Source organism: Phascolarctos cinereus, unplaced genomic scaffold (genome assembly GCF_003287225.1).
Source record: "Phascolarctos cinereus isolate Bilbo 61053 unplaced genomic scaffold, phaCin_HiC Scaffold_9;HRSCAF=440, whole genome shotgun sequence".
Classification (NCBI taxonomy): Eukaryota; Metazoa; Chordata; class Mammalia; order Diprotodontia; family Phascolarctidae; genus Phascolarctos; species Phascolarctos cinereus.
In genome coordinates this window covers 181,259,249-181,287,008 of record NW_027556402.1, presented here as the reverse complement: position 1 = coordinate 181,287,008, position 27,760 = coordinate 181,259,249, and the positions used below count along the sequence as shown (strand labels likewise).

Here is a 27,760-nt window from a genome sequence, read left to right as displayed (position 1 = left end):
GTTGAGGTCAGCTCACTAGCTCCATATGAACTAGCTTGATAATACTACATCTAAATATAATAATTTGTGGATATGATTGCAGAATCACTTTCATTGAATTCTGAAAAGTACTGGATAATACCTAAATGGGAGCAGTGTAGCCAGACTAGAGAAGGTAAAAATGTCTGGAATTTTTTTAAAAGAAAGAGTGTGGAGACTGAAAAGTAAGAGTGATGAGTTCAACTTTGATTACTAAATAATTTTTTTTAAAATAACATGTTACTAAAGAGAAGGCAAGTGAACATCTAGAATAGGAAATCACAAAGAACCAGTATGCCTTCATTAATAAGATGTCACGCAAACTAATTTAATTTCCTTCATGACGTGGTTGAAACAGTACAGTAGAAAGAGCAATAGCTCTGGAATTAGAGGATCTATGATGAATTTTCAATGATAATATGTACAACTGGTGAGACACTGGGCAAGGTAATTAAATCCTCTGAGACTCAGTTTCCTTAACTCTAAAATGAGGGCACTGGACTAGATGGCATCCCTTCTAACTCTTACAGTGTTAGACACGGGGAAAGCTGTACATGTAGCTTATCTAAATTTTAGCCAAGAAACTGGCAAAATTTCCAATACTTCTATTGTGGACAATATGGAGTAGCAAGCTACATGGTAGTATAGTTATGTGGCTTCAGAACTGTTTGAATGACTAGGTTGGACAGAGAGCAGGCATTTATGGGCCCATATCAACTTTGAGGTAGAGCTCCACTGATCCACCTTAGCAATCTGTCCTTGACCTTCCAACATTTTTATTAAAAACCTAGATGAAGACAATGATAACTTGATTATTAAAAGGGAATGCCACAATTATGTATGGGATAACTAACATAAGTGACAGATTAAAAGATCCCAGCTAGTTAAAATATTAAGTGAAATGTAATAAGGCAAAATTGAATAAAGATAAATATAAATTCATAATTGGGGCAAAAAAAATCAATTTTACTAGCACTAGATGGGAGGAAACAATAATAGCTCACGTGAAAAAAAAAACTTTTTGTGGACTTCAGTGTCAATGAATCAACAGTGTGACATGGGAGCCAAGGCGACTTCCAGTTTAAATGGCCCTGCATTGGGTTAGACAGAAGGTGAAACCCAACTCTCCCAGTTTTACTCCAGCAAAGATCTAAAAACAGAACCAAACTGAATAATGGCCCCAAAATCCAAAAAGAAACTTTAATAAGCTAAGGCTGTAACAATAGTAATAACAACAATAAAAACACAGACAGAAGCTACAGGCACTGGAAACAGAGTCCCGACACTGAAGCAAGTATGAATACAAGCAAACAAGCCAAAAACTCTTGGCAACCTCATGAAAAAGGAAATCCTCAGCAAAATCTTGGTGAGGGAAGTTCTAGAGAATGTAGAGCTCAACAGAGGATGATACATGCTTATGAATCTTCTGATTCAAGCACTGCTTTTGAGGGAGAGGCAATAAATAGCTGCCGTATATCAAAGTATAACTACTTTGTACAATGAGTAACTCTTCTAGAAGAGACTGTAAGTCCCTTTTGGGAAAATGCTAGACACCAGCCATACCTAAGCTTTGTTGTAGAGAGTTTACATGCAACTCCAGGAAAAGGATATAATGTATCAGATATTTTGAGAAGAACTTGACTCCCCTTATTGGGGTCAGGCTGACTGTAGAATAAATTCAGGCTTTGCATAAGTATAGGGAAAAAAATCCCTGTGGGAAGGGAAGTTGGAAGGCAAGGGGAGTGTCTCCTGGGTCACAGGTAACACTTGAATGATGGAAGTGGTGTAAAATACATCATCAAGGGCAAACACATGACTAGCAAATGAGGAAGCCAATCATGAAATGAGAATAAGAAATGAGAGAGGAATAGCCTGAGCGTTGCAATGATACTTATTTAAATATATATATATATATATATATATATATATATATAGAGAGAGAGAGAGAGAGAGGAGAGAGAGAGAGAGAGAGAGAGAGAGAGAGAGAGAGACAGACAGAGAGAGAGAAATAAACTAGAGAGGATCAGCTAGGTGGCACAGTGGATAAATTACTGGCCCTGGAGTCAGGAGGACTCGAGTTCAAATCCAGCCTCAGACACTTACCAGCTGTGTGACCCTGGGCAAGTCACTTAGCCCCAATTCCATGTCTGCCCCCCTCCCCACCCCGAAAAACAAACAAACAAATAACAAAAACAACAACCACCTAGAGGAAGGTCTCCAGTGACTTACACAGATACATGGAAAAAGGTAGATAGAAATCATGTGATAAGGTGATCTGCATTGATGAAGGGATAACCCACAGAGCCTGATACATGATCCTACCAACTCTGAATACTTACATATGCAAAATATCATATATTTTAAAAATAACTTCTAGTAGTTATTTCCCCACATAATTTTATACTATTATATTGCTTTAAGAAAATTCAGTAAAAAAAAAGTGATTCCCCCTCATGCTACTATCCATAACTACCTGAGAGCGATAGACAGTGGTATAATGGCTCCATAAGTCCTCCCTTTCTGCTTGCTGCAGTACAATCTTGCTGGTTCTAGAAATGTATAACTTTTCCCAATTCCAGGGAGCAAAAGACTAAACAATGACTCATCCAATGATTTTGTTCTTTCTCTCCCAAAATCTCTCCACTATGGCCTTGGCTATTGTTGCTACGCTTCCAAAATGGCTCCCACCTCTAATAAAATTAAGAAAAAAGGAATCATAACAGAGTACCAAGCTTGCAGCAAACTGCTAAAACTGCCACACTGAGGAGAGAGACAGAAAGAAGCCATCTTTAAGAACCTGTAGTGTGCTAGGCCCTGTGCTAAATGCTGTACAAATATCTCACTTTATCCTCACAACAACACTGAAGTAAGTCCTATTATAATTCCCATTCTACAAATGAGAAAACTGAGGCAGGTAGCAGTTAAGTGATTCAACCAGCATCACATAACTAGGAAGTATCTGAGGCTGTGTTCCTGACTCCAGGTTGAGGACTCTATCCTAACAGAGAGACATGGGGAACAACTGCTTATCTCTCAGTACTTCTAGGCCTAGAATTTTCTGCCCGCCTCTTTCACCACAAAGCTTTCTTGTATGTCATTCATGGAATACTTAAAAATGAGAAAAACAAAAACAAAATGGGGTTAAAAAAAAGTTCACACAAAGCAATAAATACGTTACGAGTATAACACATGAGGCTGACTGCTTCTCCATATATTCATAAAATTTGAAGGAATGTTGGATGAAAAAGAAATCATACTGCAAAGAACATATGGATATGAACAACTTTTATTTCAGTTTCAGGAATGGGAATAAATAGAGCTTTCTTAAAATGATAAGTATTATCTAAAACCAAGAGTAAGCATTATCTGTAATGAGGACAGGCAAGAAGCCTTCCCAGTAAAATCAAGGGTAAAGCAAAGATGTCTATTAGCACTACTATTATTCAATATTGTATTAGAAATGTTAACTATGGCAATAAGACAAGAAAAAGAAATTGAAGGAATAAAAATAGGCAATGAGGAAATAAAACTATCACTCTTGTTAGATGATATGATGGTATACTTAAGAGACTAGAGAATCAACTAAAAAACTAGCTGAAATAATTAACCACTTTAGCAAAGTTTCAGGATATAAAATAAACTCACATAAATCATCAGCATTTCTATATATTACCAACAAAACTCAACAGGAAGATATAGAGAGAAAAATTCCATTAAAAATAACTGCAAACATTATAAAATACTTGGGAATCTACCTGCCAATACAAACCAGGGATTATAGGAATACAACTACAAAACATTTTTCACATAGATAAAGACAGACAATTGGGAAAATATTCATTGTTCATAGGTAAGCTGAGTCAATATAATAAAACGACAATTTTACATAAGTTAATTTACTTATTCAGTACCATGCCAATCAAGCTACCAAAGAATTATCTTATAGAGCAAAAAAAAAACAAAACAAAATTCATGTGGAAGAATAAAAAGTCAAGAATATCAAGAGAATCAATTTAAAAAATGTGAAGGAAGGTAGCCTAGCAGTACCAGATCTCAAACTGTAATACAAAGCAGTAAGCATCAAAACAATCTGGTACAGGTTAAGAAATAGAGAGGTAGATCAGTGGAATAGATAAGGTACACAATACACAGTAGTAAATGACCATAGTAATCTAGTGTTTTATAAACCAAAAGATCCAAGCTGTGACATTCATTTGACAAAAACTGCTGGGAAAACTGGAAAGCAGTTTGCAAGAAACTAGGCATAGACCTTACACTGTATACCAAGATAAGGTAAAAATATGTACATAATTTAGACATAAAGGGTGATCTCAATCAGCAGACTAGAGAATCATGGAAAATTTTACCTGCAGATATATGGATATAGGAAAAGTTTATGACTAAACAAGAGCTAGAGAGCATCACAGGAGGTAAAATGGATAATTTTAATTACATGAAATTAAAAGGGTTTTGCACAAACAATACCAATGCAGCCAAAATTAGAAGGAAAGCATTGGGAGGAAAAATATATTTTTAAAGCAATAAAGGACTCTTTTCTCAAATATACGTGGAGCTGAGCCTTTCCCCAACTGATAAATGGTCAGAAGATATGAACATGCAGTTTTTAGAAGAAGAAATAAAAAAGCTCTAAATCACTATTGGTTAGCGAAATAAAAATTTAAATAACTCTGAGGTGCCAATCTAACACCTGTCAGACTGGTTAATATCACAGAAAAGGAAAATGACAAATGCTGGAGGGGATGTGGGGAAATCAGAACACTAATGCATTGTTGGCACAATTGTGAACTACTCCAACCTTTCTGGAGAACAATTTGAAGCTATGTCCAAAGGGCTATGAAACTGTGTATATCCTTTGACCCAGCAATACCACTAATAGGTCTGTATGCCAAAGAGACCAAAGCAAAGGGAAAAGAACCTATGCATACAAAAATATAACACATTTTTGTGGCACTGGAAATCGAGGAGATGCCCATCAATTGGGGAATGGCTGAATAAGTTGTGGTATATGTTTGTGATACAATACTATTGTGCTATAAAAAATGACAAGGGGGAAGGCGGGAGAGAATTTGGAATTCAAAAATTTTTTAAATGAATATCAAAAATAAATAAAAATTTAAAAAGAATTATATTGCAAAGAACAGATAGATTTGAACAATTCTAATTTCAATTTAAGGAGGAAAACAATAGAGCATTTTTGTCAGATGGAAATGTGACTATTATATTGTCTAAACACATTTAATTTTCTATTGCTAATAGATACCACAATAAATCACTATTAATAAACAATAAAATATGCTGTGTTTTTATTAGGTACACTAAAAACATATAAACATATAGATTTACCCTCAAATTTATTATGTGCTATTAGGAATTTTCCCCAAAATATTAGAAAGGTCAATCAATGGTAACCACTGATTTTTTTTAAGGTTTATGTAGTATTTTCTTTCCCTATAACAATTAAACTAAATTTTATTTTCAACTAAAGGTTAACTAAATAGCTAGTAATATCATCTTCCAAACTATTATTTCAAACTCCATCCTTGGCTCTCTTCTTTATAGTCTCCTTTTCAGTGATCTCCTCTGTTTCCAAGGATCTAATTATTATCTCCACAAAAATGACTCTCAGAGTTATATACCTAGCCTCACTTTCTCTCCGGAACTATGACTCCAACTTTCTGTTGGACATCTGGGTGTTTAATTGACCTCTTAAACTTAACATGTCTTAAACAGAGTTCACTGGCCAGCAAGGAGGTACAATGTAAAGAACACTGGCTCTGGAGTTCAAGGAAGTGCAGATTCAGCCTCCTGTACTATTGTGCCCCTGGGCAAGTCATTTGATCTCCATGGGCCTAAAAAATGAGAGGGCAGGACTTAAATGGTCTCTTTGGCCCTCTTCCAGCTCTAGATCTATGATTCTATCATCTTCCCAACTCAACCTCCTCCAAACTTCCTTTTTTTTTCTGCAGAAGTTACCACTACCATCTTTCCAGTCACCAAGGTTCCTAACCTTCAAGTCATCTAATCTAATTAGTCATCTGCTAAGTCATTAATTCTACTTGCACAGTATCTTTCAGATATCCCATCTCTTCATTTACATGAACACCATATTTTTTCAGGACTCATTGCCTCGCACCTATTTCACTCAGCCTCCTAATTTGTCTTCCTGCATCTAGTCTCATCTCTCTCTATCTCTCTCCCTCCCTCCCTTTCTCCCCACCCCTCTCTTGACTCCAAAACATTGCCAAATATTATAAACACATCAAAACCTCCAGCGACTGTCCCTAATTTTGCTCCTATTTAACTTTTAGTCTTATATTACTCCTTTTCATGTACTCTGTATTGCAGCCAAACAGGACTACTAGGTGCTTCTACCTTGACATACCATAATCCCATGTCCTGGCATTATTACAGGCATGGATGTACTTCTTGTCACCTCTGCCTTTCCTTTAAAGTTTAACCACCATGAAGCCTCCCCTGATCTCCTTACTTACTAACATGCTCTGCTCACTCTCTGCACAAATTATCTTGTTATACTAAGTATCTTAACAAAAGAATATATCTATTTTTTCAAGGGCAAGGATTGTTTTATTTTTCTATCCCAGCTTGCTATTTGTACACAGCAGATAAACACAGAACAACAAGTTCATTGAACTGAGTTTGTTGAAAAGTTTCACCAAAAGTCACAGAATTGTTGGATAGTACTTAGAACAACACACATAGTTCACTTTTACCTGCATGGTAAAATGTCACCACCAATAGCAAAATAACTGCTTTTGTTCAATTGTATATTAGTCATAACCTGAGTGTACATTTAAACTAAAAGGTTATTGAAAATAGTCCTACAGTTCTATGTCTAAAGTGGATAACAAAAATAGAAACTGAAATTTTATTTTTGTAAGGAAGCTTGCTATCAAAACTTAAAAGTCCTGATAGATCATCTAGTCTAGAGTAAAGGACTAGGCAGCTAGGTGGTGCAGTGGATAGAATGTGAGGCCTGGATTTAGGAAGACACATCTTTCTAAGTTCAAATCTAGCCTCAGACACTTACTAGCTATGTGACTCTGGGCCCTTAACCCTGTTTGCCTCAGTTTCCTCATCTGTAAAATGATCTGGAGATTCTTTGCCAAGAAAAGCCCAAATGGGGACACAACTGAAAAATGACTTAAAAATAACAAAGGACTGGAGCCTTATATAATGGCCAGAGGCATGATTTTGACATCAGAAGACCTAGACCACATTCTCAGATCTGACACTTAACAGCTATGTCACCATTGGCAAGTTCCTTCCCTTCATTGGGTGTCCATTTCATTTTCTCTAAAATAGGGATATAATAATAATAACAACAACAATAATAAAAACTACCTACTTCACAAGGTTGTTGGTAGGAAAGCACTTTGCGGACCTTAATGTTGCACATCAATAAGAGCATGTTTCTATTCTCTATTACACTATAAATTCCATGTGTGCAGGGACTACTAAATTTTTTGATCTACCATAGTCTTACTTTTACATAGTAGATAATTTTAAAAAGTACTTACTTAGCAAACAGTAAATGGAACCTTTAAGTCTCTCATGGAATTCTGGAAAACATTCGTGCTACCTTATCTGCCACATGAATTTCCTTAATATTTATGCAAATCATATGGGCTAGCACTCGTCTATTCTCCATGACTTGAATAAAAATTGTGCTTAGACAAGGGAAGGTTATGGGGTCAGGATAAACAGCACAGATCCCCAACTGCCTTTATGAAGAACAATATAAACTAAAAATCTGCCTGAACCAATGGTGCCTGGCAGCTCTGTTCACTGTGTGCTCTCACCAGTTAACTGCTATCTCTTCATAGTACTAGGGCAGTAGCTATTATAATGTCACTGTTGGGGCCTGATTTTGCCCTTCTATGCAGAAACTTGGTGCTGCAGGCCTCAATGTCACTGTACCTGACTGTCCCATTACAGCTGATGAGGGCAGGAAATAAGTGACTCCAAAGGATTCTTGCTGATCATGGCAAGACTTAGATTCTCCTTTCTGGTAGTGGAAATCCTCTGTAATTCAGGAAACTGGAACTACTGACATTTTGACTCATAAGACTGTCACTAAAACTAGGAATGTTTTCAGGTCAGAACCACCCAGTTATGTTCAGGAAAAGATACAAAGTGGGAAAAAATAAAGAAAAAAAGAAAAAGCAACAAAGCCAGAGATTCTTCTAGGCCAGTAGATGTGCAAGCAATAGCCTTTCTGTCAGGGTTGAAAAGGAAACTTTTTCGATTGATGCAGCACCCCTTTGCCAGTACTCAGCAAAACAAGTGGAGTGCAGTTGGCACATTTGTACATATCCCCAATACCAGAAATGTCTCAAGGCTGAGGGGGAAAATCAAGCATTATCCTTTCAAGTGCCTTCCCCAATAGCTTGCACCAAAGAAACACAATAAAGTCCATGTGGCACAATTCTAGTTGGCCATCTCTAGTCAGGAAGTGACCTGACAAAGCCACTCTTCTTTTTCAATCTTCTCTTTGAGATATCTTGAAAATAAATTCCTGAAGAGTTTTAGGACTGTGTTGCTCCAGCATAGATCTTTTTCTTCCATACATCAGTTCAAGTTCAGTCATTCTACCAGATTTCATCTTATGTCCCATTTCTATTTCCTCACATAACACAGTGGGCGCTTAGGTGCCAAGTATCTAAACGTACTCATTCCAAGGTCACTGAAGTGAACAAATAGTTAAAGAAACGTTAACAAACCCATTCTTATTTTCTGTTTACTTGTCTTCTTGACAGTTTCTTCAGAGTGCTCTTGGGATGATGTGGTTCATTTGGGTCTCATCCAAGCTTTCTGTAGACTTCACTTCTACTGTTTTTCACTTTTTTTAAATGAAGCTCTAATTTTTCTGCCATCCTTGTCAGTAGCATTTTACAAATGATATGTATTCCAAGCTAATTTTGCCCCTGGCTGCAAAGTCTCTCTTGCTAGCCAAGGGAGTTTATGGGCTATTGTGGCAATTAATTTTTATTAAATAAAATTTTGCAGAAATCAATGCAATTAAGGTCAGTATCTTTGTCCTTTTCTAGTTGCCATTTTTCTACATCAAAAACTCATTAGACTCATTTGAATAGGTTAGGTTAAAGTGGCTATAGTATGCAGTGTCATTTTTTTCATCTTTATTCTTTTTTTTTTTTTGGATAGGCAGTGGGGTTAAGTGACTTGCCCATGGTCACACAGTTAGTAAGTGTTACATGTCTGAGGTCACATTTGAACTCAGGTCCTCCTGAATCCAGGACCAGTGCTCCATCCACTGTGCCACCTAGCTGCCCCCATCTTTATTCTTTATCCCTATTCGATATTGATTTTGACCTTTGCTCTAATCAGATGTTCGTCTGACTGAACATATTCTGATATGGCTCTTAAATCAGTAAACAGTTATTCTAGGACTGTTAAGATATAGTTAGTTTCATTTTTTAAAAATACTGTTATTTGATGGATGTCAGCACTTTCAACTTTCTTTTCAAAGAAAGCATTCAAGTAGCGCAAACACAAAAAAGAAATAGAAAAAAGAGAAAGAGAGAGGGAGAGAGAACAAGATATATGATGACAACAATGTAAATAAACTGATCACTAAAAAGAAGTTAAACTCTGAATAATGAAAAGACTGGTAAAGATATTGGAAACACCATAAAGAAAGATTCTGCTTCCTATATGGAAGACAGCGCAGAAGACTTATTGGACAAAGTATTACACATATTGTCAGGCTTTGATCAGATGTTTTGGTTTAACTTTTTCTTTGCCACAAGGGAGGGTTCAATCTGGGGGAGGAGAGGTAGGGTAGCATGACTGTGATGTAAAGATAAAAGGCATCAATAAACTATTTCTTAAAAAAGGAAAGCATTAGAGAAATATAGATGTGAGGCTTCTGAATAGTTATGAGCCTTTAGCCTTTCATTTCACAAACCTGACTTATATTTTTAACATACTTTTTATCATCCTCCCTTCTGCTTACCTTTGTACTGAAGTTACCAACTATCAAAATGGATAAGGACTTCAAACCATCCTTTATTTAAAAACACATAATTCTTAGTGTGGAGAGAAGTTCTATGAACAAGCTGAATGTGGGGAGACTTTTGGAGAGAGTGGAAGCCTTAACAAACATAAGAAAATACGTTATAGAGAAATTCTAGTTCTAGCATAACGAACAAGGCAAACCTTTCAGCCAGAGGGGAAATATTTTAAAAAGTGATACCAGAAATAAATGCTCTAAATGAGATAAACATGAGAGAAACTCAGTCCTCAAAGCATCATGCTTTAGCTCTCCCATACCCCTAGCCAAACCCCAAGACAAAAGGGAAAACATTCCCTGTCCTCAAGGGGCAAAAGAATGGGAAGACCCTACACCAAGTACCAAAAACTCAAGGACAGAGACAACATTAAGAAAAATGTGAGGAGAAAAAAGCTTCCTTTTGAGGGTGGCACCTGATCTAAGGCCTGGAAGAAACTAAAGATTCTAAAGAGCACAAACCTGAGACAGAAGTACCTGCAAGGCCCAAGGAACAACCTTGATTGAGTAAAGTAACCAAGGTACGGAATGGAATAATAATTCTGGGAATAGTAAGTAGGCCATTTTGCCTGAAATATAAAATACGCAGAAAGATAATGTGAAATAAGTCTGGAAAGGTAGGCTGTCATTTCTCAAATATATAGACAACTGAGTCAAATTTATAAGAATATAAGTCATTTCCCAATTGATAAATGGTCAAAGGATATGAATAGATGAAGAAATTAAAGCTATCTACAGTCATATGAAAAAATGCTCTAAATCACTATTGATTAGAGAAATATAAATCAAAACAACTTTTTTTTAGGATTATAGTTTTGGGTCTTTTGTTTGTTTGTTTTTTTAGGCAATTGAGGTTAAGTGACTTGCCCAGGGTCACACAGCTAGTAAGTGTCAAGTGTTTGCCCTGAGGCCACATTTGAACTCAGGTCCTCCTGACTTCAGGGCCGGTGCTCTATCCACAAGGCCACCTAGCTGCCCCAAATCAAAACAACTTTCATGTACCACATCACCCCTATCAGACTGGCTAACATGACAAAACTGGGAAATGTTAGAGATGGGAAAATTGGAACACTAATGCATTGTTGGTGGAGTTGTAAACTGATCCAACCAACTGAAGAACAATTTCAAACTATGCCCAGAGGGCTATAAAACTGTGCAAACCCTTTGACCCAGCAATACCACTTCTAGGTCTATATCCCAAAGAGATCATACAAATGGGAAAAGGACCCACATGTATAAAAATACTTATAGCAGCTCTTTTTGTGGTGACCAAGATAGGAAATTGAGGGGATGCTCATCAACTGAGGAATGACTGAACAAGTTGTGGTATATGAATGTAATGGAATACTATTGTGCTATAAGAAATGATGAGCAGGCGGACTCTAGAAAAATCTGGACTTACATGAACTGATACTGAGTAAACTGAGCAGAACCAGGAGAACATTGTACACATTAAAAGCAACATTGTGCAATGACTAACTTTGATAGACTTAGCTCTTCTTAGCAATGCAGGAATTTAAGATAACTCCAAAAGACTCATAATGGAAAATGATATCGACATCCAGAAAAAGAATTATGGAGTCTAAATGCAGATCGAAGCATACTATTTTCTCTCTCTCTCTCTCTCTCTCTCTCTCTCTCTCTCTCTTCTCTCTCTTGTTTCTTCTTTCTCATGGTTCCTCCCATTGGTTCTAATTCTTCTTTACAACATGACTAATGTGAAAATGTTTAATATGAATGTATAGGTAGAGCTTATATCAGATAGTATATCTGATATACTTGAGGAGGGGGGGAGGAGAAAAAGGGGGAGAAAATTTAGAACTCAGAATCTTATGGAAGTGAACGTTGCAAACTAAACATAAATTCATTAATTTTAAAAAAAGAAAAAACAAAGGAAAGGAAGGCTGGAGTCAGTTTGTGAAGGGCTTTAAATGTCAAGGTGTGGAGTTAGTATTTTATCTATAGAGCCAGAGAGGATTGAGTAGGAGAGAGACACGATCAGATCTGTGCTTTAGGAAGATGATTTTGGTAGCTCTGTGGGGTATGAACTGGAGAGGAGTGAAACAACAAGAGGAGGGGGAAAACTTTCAGCCTAAAAAAGATACTTTACTGAATATCAGGTAATCTATACCCCTAGGGAAACCCTGTCTGTGCAATGAACACCAAGTTTTCAACCAGAGGATAATCACTAACGAACATCAAAGAATTCATATTAGAAAAGTACAGAAATGTAATGAATACAGAAAACTCTTAGGCAGAGCAAATCTTCAATGCATATAAGGAAATCCATACCGAAGAAACTCCTTTAAATATCATCCATAAAGCAAAGTTACCAGTTAAAGGAATACTTTTTGAAGGTGAAAGACTCCCCACAGGTGTGAATTTCCATAAATGAGGATTATTAAATTTGCAGATGACACAGCTGGGAGGGATAAGTAATACACTGAATTGTCAGGATCCAAAAAGATCTTCTTGACAGGCTACAACAGTGGTTCTCAAACGGTGTGCCCCAAGTTTCATTATGTGTGCCAGTAAATTCTGGATGTTATTACAGTTAAAAGTATAAATAATTTTAATATACATTTTACTTACCCAGTATATGTAGCATAGTATTCATGAAATAAGCAAAACTTACCTATTACAGTAACTTCCTAACTGACTTCCAACAGGCTGCAGTCACTATTCTCTTCAGTGCCCATCAGAATCTTGGGCTCTGAAAGGTCAGTGCTCCTCTCATCTTGCCTGGAATCCATCCTCACCACTTCCCAGCAGGAGCCTGCATTACCTCCTTTATTCTCTCTTACTTATTATGTGTTGCCCTCTTCCATTAGGACACAAGCTCATCTAGAGCAGAGACTGTCTTGTTGCTTGTATCTGCATCCCCAGAATTTAGCAGTGCCTGGCATGCACTAAGCACTTAGTCCTGTCCTATCCTATCCCATCTATATTAATCTCAAAATATAGTAGACACTGAACTTGCAAAGGACTCCACAAAAGAGCTGCTCTTACTCAAAGAAAGCTATATATGAGTCTTTAAACTCTCCTGTACTGTTGCCAACTTAAATGTTAATTGTTCAACACAACCTTACAACAAGAAAATACTATGTTATGAGCATTTCACCAAATGTTTTAAGATTAAACTTAATAGGCATGAATGTGAAATCCATTCAAAATGTCAACTTTATAGGTACAAGACAGGGGTGGTAAGATTTTTTTTGATGGGGGTTTGTAATGTGGCAACTAAAAGAATGAATGTACTCTTAATCTTATTAAGAGGCATAGTTTCCTGAATGAGAAAGGTGAGAGTTCCTGCTATGGTCTGTCCTTGACAAACTATATCTGGAATGCAGTTTCCAATTCTAGGTACTACATTTTAGGAATGGCACAAACAAGCTGAAAAGCATGAAAGTGACCAAGATGGCAAAAGGCTCTGAGAACATGTTATATGAGAATCAGGCAAAGGAAGTGGTGAAGAGAAAACTTAGGGGGGGATATGGCATCTCTCTTCAAGTATCTGAAGGACTGTCATATGGAAGATAAACCAGACTTTTTCTGCCAAGCCCCAGAGAGGAAAAAAAATCATAAAGTGGCAGATTTCAGATCAATATAAGAAGAAACATTCCTAATATTTATAGCTAATAAAATTGCAATGCACTACCTCGAGATAATGGGTTTCTCTTCACTAGAGGCATTCAAGCACAGGGTGGGTGTCCCTTTACTGGTCATTTCCCAGCTGCCTGTCACCCTTTGGACTTTTCCACCATGGTCTTCATCCTTCAAGATCACATTAGCCTTCAAACTCACATTTTGTCAGTATTCTTTGACCTTGATTACCCTCCTTCCCCCTCTCTGGAGGGCAGGAACCTCTCTTCCCAGAGCCTCCATTTAAGAAGGGCACCCAGTCAACAGATACAAGGGAAAGGTTGTCCATGAATGAATAAGTGAGTGAATGAATGAACAAAAGAAACATTTATTAAGTGCTTATTATGTGCCAATCACTGTGCTATGAATACAAACTGAAGAGGGAGACAGTCCCAGTGCTCAAAGAAGCTCACATTCTAATTTGGAGAAATACCACATACAGTAGCATTCAGCTGCAGGGCAGATGAAATGTCTAGTGGTCTCAAGAATGCTGCTTCAGGCCCATAGGGAATAGGACTAATTGGAGGACACAGAGTTGGCACTGTGATATCTGGTGTGATGAGAAGGAGAAATTGGTCTTAAGATTTAGATTGAATCAGTGGGCAAAGATTGAAGCCTAAAACAGCAGGCATAAGAGATTGGGGACAGACAAAATAGTACAGAAAGTAGAATGAGTACCACATGTTGAAAGTCAGGGCAAATGTGCCACTTGGGCAATAAGATATTTTGGGGAAAGGGATGTCAAAGAAGAGAGGGCCAAGTTTACTAAGGAAAGAAAGGACCAGCTATTGAGGTAAATACATATAGGAATAAATACACAGAGCTGACCCAGGCCAGCCCTTAGGTTACAAATGAAAAAAATCAAGTATAAGTTTTGTGCAAAACTTTCTTAAGAATCAACAAAAACAAAGTATTTTAGTTACTTCAGGTTAGAAGGTATTAAATCTTTATCTGCACCTTCTATTCCTTTTTTTTTCTTTGCTTCATCTCCATAACTTTCAGAAGGAGAGACATGTCCAAAACATACAGGTGAAGAACATGGAGTAGTTGTGAAATATGTCTCAAATCCCAGCATTTAAAAATATACAACTCCTTATAGAGCAACTATTCTCTCCTTGAACTGCCAGTAGAGGATTATGGTGGTGCAGTGGATACAGTATCAGTCCTGGAATCAGGAAGACTCATCTCCTGAATTCAAATCTGGCCTCGGATACTGCCAAGCTGTGTGACGCTGGGCAAATCACTTACCCTTGTTTGCCCCAGTTTCCTCATCTGTAAAATGAGCTGGAGAAGGAAATGGCAAACCACTCCAGTATCTTTACAAAGAAAACCCCAAATGAGATCATGAAGAATTTGACATGACTGAAAAACAACTGAGCAATAGCTAAAAGAAACCTTGGAGATCATAAAATCCAATTCACTCATTTTCACAAATGAAGAAATCCTTAGGTCATACAACTACTCAATGGTAGGACCAAAACTAGAAAGCAGGTCTCCAGAACGTTGATCCCAGACACTTTCCCCCTTGCCTCACTGATTTTAGTGGGGGGGAAAGGGGGAACTATCATCAAATTAGTATGGAAAATTAAAATATTATTAGGAGACCCCAAAAAATACTAAAGAAAATAACACCTTAAAAAAATAGCCTAACCCAAATGGCAAAAGAGGTCCAAAAAGCCAATGAGGAGAAGAATGCCTTAAAAAGAAAAACTGGCCAAATGGAAAAAGAAGCCCAAAAGATTACTGAAGAAAATACTTCCTTAAAAATTAGAATGGAGCAATTGGAAGCTAATGACTTTATAAGAAATCAAGACACTGTAAAACAAATTCAAAAGAATGAAAAAATAGAAAACAATGTAAAATAGCTCATTGGAAAAACAACTGACCTGGAATATAGATCCAGGAGAGAGAATTTAAAAATTATTGGACTATCTGAAAGCCATGATCAAAAAAAGAGCCTAGACATCATCTTTCAAGAAATCATCAAGGAAAACTGCCCTGATATTCTAGAACCAGAGAGTAAAATAGAAATGGAAAGAATCCACTGATCACCTCCTGAAAGAGATCCCCAAAGGAAAACTCCTAGGAATATTGTAGCCAAATTCCAGAGTTCTCAGGTCAAGGAGAAAATATTGCAAGCAGCCAGAAAGAAATAATTCAAGTATTGTGGAAACACAATCAGGATAACACAAGATTTAGCAGCTTCTACATTAAGGGACTTCAGGGCTTGGAATATAATATTCCTAAGGGCAAAGGAGATAGGATTACAACCTAGAATACCCAGCAAAACTGAAGTATAATCCTTCAGGGGAAAAAAAATGGTAATTCAGTGAAATAGAGGACTTTCAAGCATTCTTGATGAAAAGACCAGAGCTGAATAGAAAATTTGATTTTCAGATACAAGACTCAAGAGAAACATGAAGAGGTAAACAGGAAAGAGAAATCATAAGAGAACTATTAAGGCTGAACTGTTTACATTCTGCATGGAAAGATGATATTTGTAACTCATGAGTGCTTTGTCAGTATTAGAGTAATTGGAGAGAAAAATTATATGTAGATAGATAGATAGATAGATAGATAGATAGATAGATAGATAGATAAATAGAGGGCACAGGGTGAGCTGAAGATGAAGGGGTGTGATATCTGGAGAATAAAATTAAGGGATGAGAGAAGATTATATGGAGAGAAGGAGAAAGGGAGAGATAGAATGGGGTAATTTAGCTCACATAAAACAGACAAGAAAAGGCTTTTACAGTGTAGGGGAAATGGAGGAAGGTGAGAAGGAATGAGTGAATCTTACTCTCATAGGATTTGGCTTAAGGACAGAATAACACACACACTCAATTGGGCATGGAATTGGGGAGGTGAAGAGGACAAGAGAGGAGGAGGATGATACAGTGGAGGGCAGATTGGGGGAGCGGGTAGTCAGAAGCAAACATTTCTATGGAGGGACAGGGTCAAAAGAGAGAATAGAATAAATGAGAGGCAGGATAGGATTAAGAGAAATAGAGTTAGTTTTTCACAACAAAAAAAAAGGAAATTAAAATATTAGAGCAAAGTGCTATGGAGATTGAAATAAAAATAAGTACAATATTAAAAATACTATTTTCAGTTGATTTTGCTAAATGTTTATGTTGGCATTAGGTATTATCCAATTATTACACTGGAAGAAAGCTCTAAAAATGTGACAATTAATAAACTGGATTGGTAAGTCACTCAACTGCCCTTTTCTTATGGTTTGTACAGTGTTACAAACATGCTAGTGATGTAGAGTGAGAGATCTGCAACAGCAAAGTTTTTCCTTTTAAGTTTTCACATAAAGTCTTATTTTCTTTAAAAAGATCAAGGTTAGCATTTTGTCACATGCAAAAAAACTATTACTATATTAAAATTGCAAATTTAAATATGGTACGGTGAAGAAAAAAAATCCTAAAACAATATATGCAATATTGATTTCCAGGTCATTGTATCAAAAGTTTCTGAAACTAAAACCACACCACTGTGAAACAAAAGCTTTAACTAAATCCACAATGCTGTGCCATAAGATCCTGAGCTTCTGCTTTTCTTGGAGTACAAGATTAAAATTTTTTTAAATGAAACTCCAAAGGAAATGTTGTATTGTAGTTTAAAAGAAAGAACTCTTTTTATGTATCTTAAACAAATATGATTTGTAGTATGTATCTGTCTTTTAAGCAGTTGACACAATAGCCTATGAGGCTTATCAATAGTGATTGAGTTAGCTCTCTATGACGTTGATAAAAATCTTGTTAGATCACATATTCTTTCATATTACTCTTCACTCAACTACTTGCTTATTTGCTTTTGATTATAGTTCAGTTGTTTCAGTTGTGTCTGATTGCAGTTCAGTAGTTTCAGACTCTTCATGATCCCAAATGGGCTATGCTTGGCAAAGATACTGGAGTGGTTTGCCATTTCCTTCTCCAGTGTATTAAGGCAAACTGAGGTTAAGTTACTTGCTCAGGGTCACACAGCTTGACGAGTATCTGCAGGTCTTCCTGATTCCAGGCGCAGCACTTTATCCCCTGAACCATCTAACTGCCTTGCTTATTTGCTAGCTCCTAAAAAAATTTAAAAATCTCATTCAAATGAAAATGTCTTCATGCCCTTCAGTATTATCTGAAATGCTCTATTCTCTGATAGCCCCTTCTTCAGTCCATTTGTAAGCATATTTCTGAGCAATCCTTCAAAAAGACTGTCACTACAAACATAATACAAAACAACAGTAAGTTTTGGTCTTCATTTTCCCAAAACTACTTTCTCTCAGAAGTATAGGATCATTAGCCCAGTTAAAGTATACGGATAGGAATAAGGCAATGTATCCTTATGAATCATGGCTTTTTCACTATAAAACTTCCAGAAAGTAAAATAAAATTGCTTTGTGATTCCTAGTCTATTAAGACAATATTTTTATATTTTAAATAACTAAAGTAAAAAGTTAAACATTTTGAAGTTCACCATCAAAACAAAAATATTGAAGGGTAACTTTTCAATCTAGCAATTTTTAATTGGAAGTTTTCAAATCCACTAACTTCAAATCAGAAATCAAATTTGTTACTTCTTTATCTCTTCACTCTAACAAGGAATCTAAGAAGATGAGGCCTAGCTGCAGGGATTTATAAGGTACCTATAGCTTAGCACCTATTACCTTAGCTAGTAACTACAGAAATGACAACTGCTTTCCTACCAGATCTGATTTGGTTCCATTAGGTTACAACAAAAAAGTGATCAGGAGAATAAAATATGTGAAAAGGAATAAAGTATTAAAGGATGCTAAGCCTGCTGGAGATAGAGGAAGCAAAGGATAGATGATAGGATTTCCCTCCAGATTTGAGGTTGGTGTTTTCTCTTAAGAAGGCCAGCCAAAATCCATTCTTTTTCTATTAGACTCCATTACCCCAGATGAACAGATAGAAATTTTTTTTTCAATATACAGGTTTCTTGATAGGTGGGGGCTGTAAATAAAATATTTCAAATATTTCCTTACCTTGCACAAGAGAAGGTAGAGGGCAGATATCAGAGATTTTTACCTAGACTGTCTATTTTAGGAGACAGCCCAGGGCAAACATCCCAATATTTCCCACCTAGTTACAAAACTTCATCAGCCCCTGGGCCAGTTACTTTTCCTCTCTTCATCTCCCCCCTCCCCCACCTAATTTTCAGCTTCTTTTTGTATGCTGGATATCTCAATAGACTGTAAGCTCCTTTGAGGGCAGGGACTGTCTTTTGCTTTGCTTTGTATCCTCAGCACTTAGCCCAGCACAGCACAACACAGTATCTGGGACACATTAAGTGCTTAATAAATGTGTATTGACAATTTTGAAATAGATAATTCATGTTCTATAATTACTTCCTTATAGACTACAAGTTACAAATTCTGAATGGTGGAAAACTGAGCTACTTAATAAAATGTCTCCTTTAGCAAACCAAAATGGAGAGCTAAAAAGAAAACACAAAAAGGGATGAATACCTTTGAAAAACTTAATGGGAGGTAAGGTCAAATGGGATAATTTTTTTTTTAATTTGAGAACAATCTTTGATTAAATCTATCAGTATTCTATCACTAGAACTCTGATTATACTAAAAATATAACTTCAATATTTTCTCTTTATTCTAGAATTCATGCTCCTTTGACTTTTGAGATAACATTATGTCTAGTATCTTTTACACACGTCAAGTTTGTTCTGAAGAACTTTTATATGACTAACACTTTGACATGACTAACATTTCAAAAATAAGTCTGTTTTTAATGAAAAAACAATACGATACCTTTTCCAGTTCTCTTGGTATTCGCATACATGTGTATACTCTCTCTCTTCTTTCTGTATATTTTGCCTCATTATGTTCAAGGAAGTACCCTCTTGTTAGTTCAGCACTGAGGAACCTCAACAATGAAAGCTCTATAGAAAAATAAAGTGACAAAACAGAAAGAACAGTCAACAAGCTCTTACAGAGTAACTAACACTTTAATTAGAAGACACGTAGTACACCCATGAAGCAACTAGAGAACAATATAAGGCAATATATGACTGAGCACTTAGCACAGTATTATTATGCACATAGTTGAATGTTTCTAGATACATGGTGAATGAAGTGCTAGATTCAATTTAACAGACATTTATGAAAGCACCTATTATGTGCAAGGCACAGTGTGCTAGGTACTGGGTGAATACAACATGTAAACAGATAAAGTACAAATAATTTAATTTGAGGAAGGAGGCAGCACTAATAACTTGGAGATCAGAGATTTCCCCAGGAGTTAGCATCTGAGTCATGCCTTGAAAGCAGTTAAGGGCTCTAAGAGGCAGAGGTGAGGTAAATGCATTTCAGGGATGGGGGTGGCCTGTACAAAAGCAAATGGAAAATGGCATGTCCAGTTCTAGGGTCAGTGAGGAGGCCAGACCTTGAGCAGAATGTGTGAATGGGAGTAAGGTGAATAATTTTGGAAAGGTAGACTAGAGTCTAATTGTGAAGGGTTTTAAATGTCAATGTAAAATGCTTGCATTTTATCTGGAGGCAAGAGAGAGTCCCAGAAACATTCTGAACAGAATTAAAATACGGTAATACTCAAGCTTTAGAAAGATTACTTTGGCAGACATGTCAATGATAGATTGGAAAGGGGAGGGACTAGAAGTAGACAGACCAATTAGCAAATTACTGAAATAGTCCAAACAAGAAGGGTTGAAAATCTGAATTAGGATGTTGGTGATAAAAGCAGTGATAGGGGGCAATTGTGAGAAATGCTATAAAGTAATTGAGTAGATATGGGAAAGAATGAAGAATCAAAGATGACTCCAGGGCTGAGAATCTGGGCAACTATGGCCACAACAGAAATAGTGAAGTCTGGAGGAGGGACATATTTCAGGAGCAAGATAATGAGGTATATTTTAGACATGTAGAATCTGACATGCCCATGAAGGTTCCAGGTAGAAATATCAGTCAAGCTGTTGGTAGTGAAGGTCTAGAGCTTAGGAGAGAGATCAGGGCTAGATATATAGATTTGGGAGTCATCTAGAAAGAGACAGTAATTGAAGCCATGGAAGTTGATGAAGAGGACCCAAGACAGAACCATGAGGGAAAACCATGGTTAGGGTTAGGGCATTATTATATGGCAGAAGATTATTTAGCATATAAACACCATGGGCTAGGGAAGTCAGAAAAGGCTTTGTGAAAAAAGTGAAATTAGCTTAACCTCCAAGGCAGGGCAAGACTTTGATGACAGAAACATGGAGAGGGAAAGAACGTATATAATTTAAAACATCAAGGAAGTATGCTAAATCTAAAGAGAGAGAATTTCACTTAACTATTTTTAAATCCAGGTCTTGAGCAATTCTCACCTGACGTTTTACAAATTCTTTTCCAGGTGGTCCACAAAGTTGCTGATAAAATGCTTCATAGACTGCTTGCCTTATCATAAGGCTTCACTTGTACACTTATAAGGATTCTTCCTTTGCCTTCAGGAGCAGAACCAAATTCTTTTATCAAGTTCTACATAACACCTCCCCTCCCCTCCTTTGCATTATTCTACTTCCTTTCTTGTCTCTTCTGTTTCTCCTAAGAAAATTCACTCATGTTATAAATAGAATTTTAGAAATGGAAGACATCCTCCAGTCAACATCCTCATTTTACAGATGAGGAAACTAAAACCCAAAGAAGGGAACTGACTTGTTCAAGGTCACATAATCAAGACACAAAATTGGAAAGAAAACCCAATTTTCTTGTAATATACCCTCACCTTCAAGACTTTAAAATAAAAAGATTAGACTTTCTGCAAGATAAAATATTACTAAAAAAGTTTCAGTTGCTCCTCAGAATTCATTGAACCTAACTCACCTTCTTCCTTTCAACAATCAGGAAATCCCAATTCTACTCCCTGAGTTCTAGACAGACCAGCTATAAAAAACTATCCACATGCCATTGCTTTCCTTTGTGCTGCTGGCTTTGGGGACATTTTACTAGATATCATATGTCTCTTCTAAAGGTGTAAGCAAAAAACAAAAAACAATTCTTATCACAGGATTACAGCTTTAGAGCAGTAATCTAGAGCTGGAGGTTTTAGAGCTCAACTTCCTTATTTTTACAGATAAAGAGATGAGGTGACTTGCCCAAGGACTCACAGCTTGTGAGGACCTTGAACCCAGGTCTTCCTGATTTTAAGGTAGCTTTCCACACTCTGCCATGCTACTTCTGAATGATTAAAGTACCAAATATTAATCACAGTAGGATGCCTTTAGAACACAGACATCAGGAAGTCTAAAGTTAAATTCCCATCTCCCACCACACAGATGAGGTCATAGAACCATGTCCAAGTGTCTGCAACGGCTCTGGATTTCAGTTTCCTCATTTCTAAAAGGAGAGGGCTGACCACCTTAATCTCTAAAGTCTCTCCCACCGCTGACAGTTTTTGAGTCTAAGACTGTATCTGATACATTTAGACCTTTCAGTTAGATAAGAGATTTCAATTCCATTCAAACCTTTTTAAAGGCCTACTCTTACGTCCAACATACTGTGAAAGATAAAGAGGAAATAAAGACAAAAATGCCACAGGTCCTGCCCTTAAGGAGCTTCAGTTCTACTGGAATGAACCAAAAGAACATAAGTACTCTGACAGGTGGTTATAACAAACAGAAATGTAGAGAGAGAAGAGAGAAGGGAGCAATGAATGAGAAAGCTGCTGAAATTTGTAGGCCTAGAATCATAAGACTTGGGTTCAAATCCAGATTTTAACAATTACTAATTGTTCCTTGCTTGAAAGTCATTTTACCTCAGCTTCAATCTGATGTTTAAAAAATGGGAATAATATTATTTGCATTACCTATGTCATAGGATTGGTGTAAATAAAATCCTTAGTTAAATATCAAGTGTTCTAGAAGTAAATTATTATCACATTAGAGTAGTAAGCAGTAGTTAGTCTGATAGTAGAGAATAGATTTGGCAACAAAAAGAGAGGGTAAGTAAGTGGTAAACAACCACTTGCACCTCAATACTTTGAGAAGGCAAGGAAGCAATTTTATTTTAGAAGCTTTTCTCTACAAATAACAACCAGTTAACATTTAAAGCTTTACCATAAAAACCGTACACTAAAGTTTCTGAATTGATGACTATTATAACAAGGTACACCATAACAGAGCTCTACGGTATTGCCTAATGTTTGTTTTGAGGACTATCTGTAGACTTATTATGTCACTTCAGTTCTCTAAAGACAGAAAGATGGGCATACTCATTCATAACAAACTTCATCAATTCACTGCCAAAATGACAGATTAAATTTGTATAATAAAATAATAAAATTGTATTGAGTTGCCAACTTCAGGACTTAAAATATGTTTCAAATAAAAGCATATATTTCATCTCATTACTACCCACACCTAAAACAGACTAAACCCTGAAGGTTAGGAAAAATAATGGAGCAAATATATTCATAAAGCTTATCACTCAGAATCAAAGGCTGAATGATCATTTGTTGAGCATGCTAAAGAGTGGAGTCTTGTTCTGGTATAGTTCACTAGAAGGCTACTGAAGGTCTTTCCAATCCAAAGATTCTGTGACCCAATATTGGGAGTACGGTGGAGCCAGCTTGTAACCTAATAGACTGTTAACTTTTCAGTGTGAGCATTAACATCTTAGCTTGATTAATAGTTTTGTTGACTGTCTAGACTTAAGAAAGTTACAAAGAAAATGCTAATAATTGAGATGCTTTTCAGACAGCCCCTTGTAAAACATTTACCAGCACATCCTGGCTATCTGATTATCTCTTGGGTCAGCTTGGCAGTCAAGAACAAATCTGAATTTGCTTTAGGTAAAATCCCCAAATCTGCCCTGGCATAAACTTAAATCTCTGCACCTATTCCAAAATCAATCCAATAATCCAAGGCCAGGTCCTTGTAGTATCATAGTAGACATCCCCTCTGACCCATCCTGAGAAAAGAGAGGAATGCAAAGTTATTTCCTTTATTTGTCTTGGAACCTAAGGTTAAAATTCCAATTAATGTTTTCTTTACTACAGGGATCAGAGTAAATCTGGTTTCCTTTCTCCTTTTTCCCCACTGGATCCTTGTTTCTACTTTATTTGCTTATGACCTTTCCTTGTCAATATCTATGTAGGCAGGTTAATAATCTCCTATAGAGTGAATTATTACTATGTCCCTCCAATCCTAAGTGTTATTGAAATAGCTAAAGAAATTCACTCAACTATGTGGTCTAGGTCTCCTAGAAATTCAAATTTTTTAATCTCAACTTTATCCTCCCTGCAGTGACACAATAATTTTACTCCTCCATAATTGATTCATTATCTCATTCACCATACTGGCAGTTCCAAACCTTCTCACATCTCCTCAAAACTCTCAAAGCACTCTTCTCTCCAAAGTCTTCCAGTTAAGGATCATACAGCACATTTTACCAAGAAAATTGAGGTCATTAACTGTGAACTTCCTCTTATTCTCACTGATAACCACTTCACAACTCTACCCTTTAGCCCCTCCTTTATTTAGTCTGAAGAAGAGAAGGCCCTCTGGTTTCTACTATCATTTCTTAGGTCTCTCTAATCTTCAGTCTCTTATCTATTAGTTGCTTCTCTGACACCTACAAATCCATTTCCCTCATCCTAAAAAGAAGACAAAAACTTACTAGATCCTTCTATCCCCTCTAGCTATTATATCTGTTTCTTCCTTTCTTATACAAACTCCTTGAAAAAGCTGTTTACACTGGTTGTCTCCAACCCTCCCTCTACTCTCTTCTAAACCTCCTGTAATCAGGCTTCCAACTCTATCATTCAACTGAAACTGCTCTTTCCCAATTTACCAATGATCTCATCAGATCTGATGGCTTTTTGTTAATCCTCACCCTTCTTTACTGTCCTACAGCATTTAACACAGTTGACTCTCTTCTTCCTTCTGTATGCTCTCTCCTCTCTAGATTTTTTTGTGACACTGTTCTCTCCTGGATCTTCTCCTACCTGTCTAAATGCTCTTTCTCAGTCTTCTTTGCTGGATTGTGTCATGTCTCAATTGTGTATCTCAAGGTCCTAGCTTGAGCCCTCTTCTTTCTCTACATTCTCTCGCTTGGTCACAAGGGTGTGGCTGGAGCTAGTTTGAACAGGCTTGAGAGAGTTGACTATTAATTTTCAGTGTAAGCTCAGAAATTGGAAAATACTACAAATTAGGGCTTAACTTGTCTATATGTTAGGAATAAAGGTCCAACCAGTCACCCTCCTACTCAATAAATTCCCATGACTCCTTGTCACCTACAGGATCAAATGTAAATTCCTCTGTTTGGTTCAAACTTCAAAACCCCTCAAAACCTACCTGCACAGATCCCCTTACCTTTTCAGTCTGTTTACACCTTACACTCCATCACTTAATCATATCCAGTAACATGGGCCTCCTTGTAGGACTCTTTGCTATTCTTTGAACAAGATAACTCCATCCCCACCTCTGGACTCTGGGAAGTTTCACTGGCTGTCCTTCATGCACGCAATGTTCTCCCTCCACATCAGCACCTCCGTGCTTTCCTGGCTTTCCTCAAGTCCCAGCTAAAATCCTTTCTGAAAAAACCTGTCAAAATTCTTTTTAATCCTGGTATCTTCCCTACGTTGATTAGTTCCTAGTTATCCTATATATTGCTTGTCTGTACATGGTTGTTTGTATGTTGCATCCCCCATTAGATTGTGAGCTCCTTGGGGAGAACTATCTCTTGCCTTTCTTTGTATCCCCAGGGATTAGCTAAGTGCCTGGAACATAGCAGACACTTGATAAATGTTTACTGACTGACTGCAGAAAAGGTTAATAATGCAGATTAAAGTTAACGGTCATAGTACAATTCCCTCTTTTTTTTGTTGTTTTCCTAGAGAATCAGTTATTAAACATTTGCCGGCACACTCCTACTTGGTAATCTCATCAGCTCTCTTGGGTTCAACTAGCATCTCTATGGAGATGACTTTCACATCTATATATCTAGATTTGATCTTTCTCCTGTGTTCCAGTCCCAATCACCAACTGCTTACTAAACATTTCCAACTGGATGTCCCATAGATACCTCAAAATCAACATTTCAAAACATGATCTCATTATCTTTTACTCTAAACGCAGTTCTTCTAAACTTACCCATGAGAAACTACAATAAGTGCCTTGCTCCAACCCAGAATTGAACAAGAGGTCAGGTAGAATCCTGAGGGCAACAGGAAAAAGAGTCTACCAGTTCTAACACTGGGTAACCTTGTAGAAAGACCAGAAACTAGCAATGGAAATATGTAGTCTACAAGGCTCTGTGTCTAGAGGTAGCAAGAACAAAGAGCTCCCTTGAGAAGGTCTCAGAGAGGTCAGAAAGCTCCAGGGTAGGGAACTTGGAAGTCATTGGAACATAAGTGGGCAGTGCTCAGTGGAGAGGGTATTGAAGAACTCAGACAAAAAGACATTCCAAGACTAGAGGCTGTAAGAGCTAGGAAACTCTTTCCTGACATGCCAGAGAGGGCCCTGAAGATCCAGCACTCAGGTCCTCAAAGATGCAGAAAGCCTAAAACTAGGAGACGGTTAATGCAGGAAGAGCAAGAGTGGTACCAGGGGGCAGAGCCTGGCTGTGGAACAAAGACCCAATTTAAGAAATAATGCTGTAGCGGTGAGTAAATAAAAATCATGAAAAGTATAAAAATTATTATAGATCTAGGGATTCCCAAAAGAAGGAACAAGTAACTCCATAATGACTGCAGAGAGAATCTTTTTAAAAAATGAAGAGATAAAAAATGAAATAAAAACTCTAGAGGAAAGTATGAAGAGAATAAGTAGTTCAAAAGAGAAGATGACAAACTCTACCCAAGAAATGTAAACTCTAAAAACTAGCATAGACCAAAAAGAAATCAGAGTACCTGAGAGAACAAGAGATATTAGAACAAAATCATAAGTTTGAAGAAAACAGGATAAAGTGTAACTGTAACATAAACAATGACCAGGAAAAGAGGTCAAGGAGAGAAAATTTAAAAATCATTAGCCTCTCTGAAAACCATGATTTAGTTTATTTTTATTTTTTTTGCTTTTAGGCAATTGGGGTTAAGTGATTTGCTCAGGGTCACACAGCTAATAAGTGTCAAATGTTTGGTCTGAGGCCGGATTTGAACTCAGGTCCTCCTGACTTCAGGGCCGCTCCTCTATCCACTGCGCCACCTAACTGCCCCCCATGATTTAGTTTAAAAAAAAAAAGGGAAATGTTTAGATCTATTAGAACCAGAGGGCAAAGTAAAGCTAAAAAAGACTCCATTAACCACCACCTGGAAGAAGCTCTAAAAGGAAAAGTTCCAGGAATATCAGAGCCAAAATCCAGAACACCCACATTGCCCCACCCCCAAATACTGCAAGCAACCAGAACGAAGCAGTTCAAGTACCAAGGAACTAGAGTCAGGATAATTCAAAACCTAGCAACTCTTACCAAAATGAAAAGAGATCCTGGAATACTACAGTCCAAAAGACAAAAGCTTACAAGCAAGAATAGCTTGCAAAGCTGAATATCATTCTATGGCAGAGGAAAAAATGGACCTTTAATGGTATAGAAGCCTTTCAAGCATTTCCGATGAAAAAGCTAGAGCTGAGCAGGAGCTTTTAAATACAAACATAAGAGTCCAAAGAAATCTAGAAAGGTAAATTTAACTGGAACGATCTGTAAGATGATGTAGTGCTAAAATTTTAATAAGGGGAGAAGAAACAAGTACTTCTGCAGAACCTTAATGTCCTCAAAGCATACTGCAGGTGGAGTTAAATAAGAAAAACAAAGGCTATAAGGGTAGACTAATGCTGTTTTAAGAGTTTTAAGAGGGGAAGGAGAAAGAGAGGAGGAAAGAGAAAGAAAAAAGAGAGGGAGGGTAAGAAAATATATTAATGTAGGAAAAAAATAAGAAAGGGCTTGAACTTGCTATTTTTTATAATTGTTGGGCATGATGAGTATAATATACAATACAAACATACAAGGAAGGGATAGAGGGAGTAGCATAAGATGAACTTATCTGAAACGATCAAAGAAGTGTTGAAC

The 27,760-nt window shown here is 36.9% G+C and overlaps 1 protein-coding gene across 1 annotated transcript in view; it reads right to left on the bottom strand.

Annotated features, from left to right (window-relative positions):
• TAPT1 (transmembrane anterior posterior transformation 1) overlaps positions 1–27,760 on the bottom strand; it is a 90,489-nt gene that overhangs the window by 54,465 nt on the left and 8,264 nt on the right. Inside the window, exon 3 of the mRNA XM_020992882.2 lies at positions 19,517–19,647. Coding sequence (XP_020848541.2) covers positions 19,517–19,647 — 131 coding nt within the window. The remainder of the gene's footprint in view (positions 1–19,516; positions 19,648–27,760) is intronic.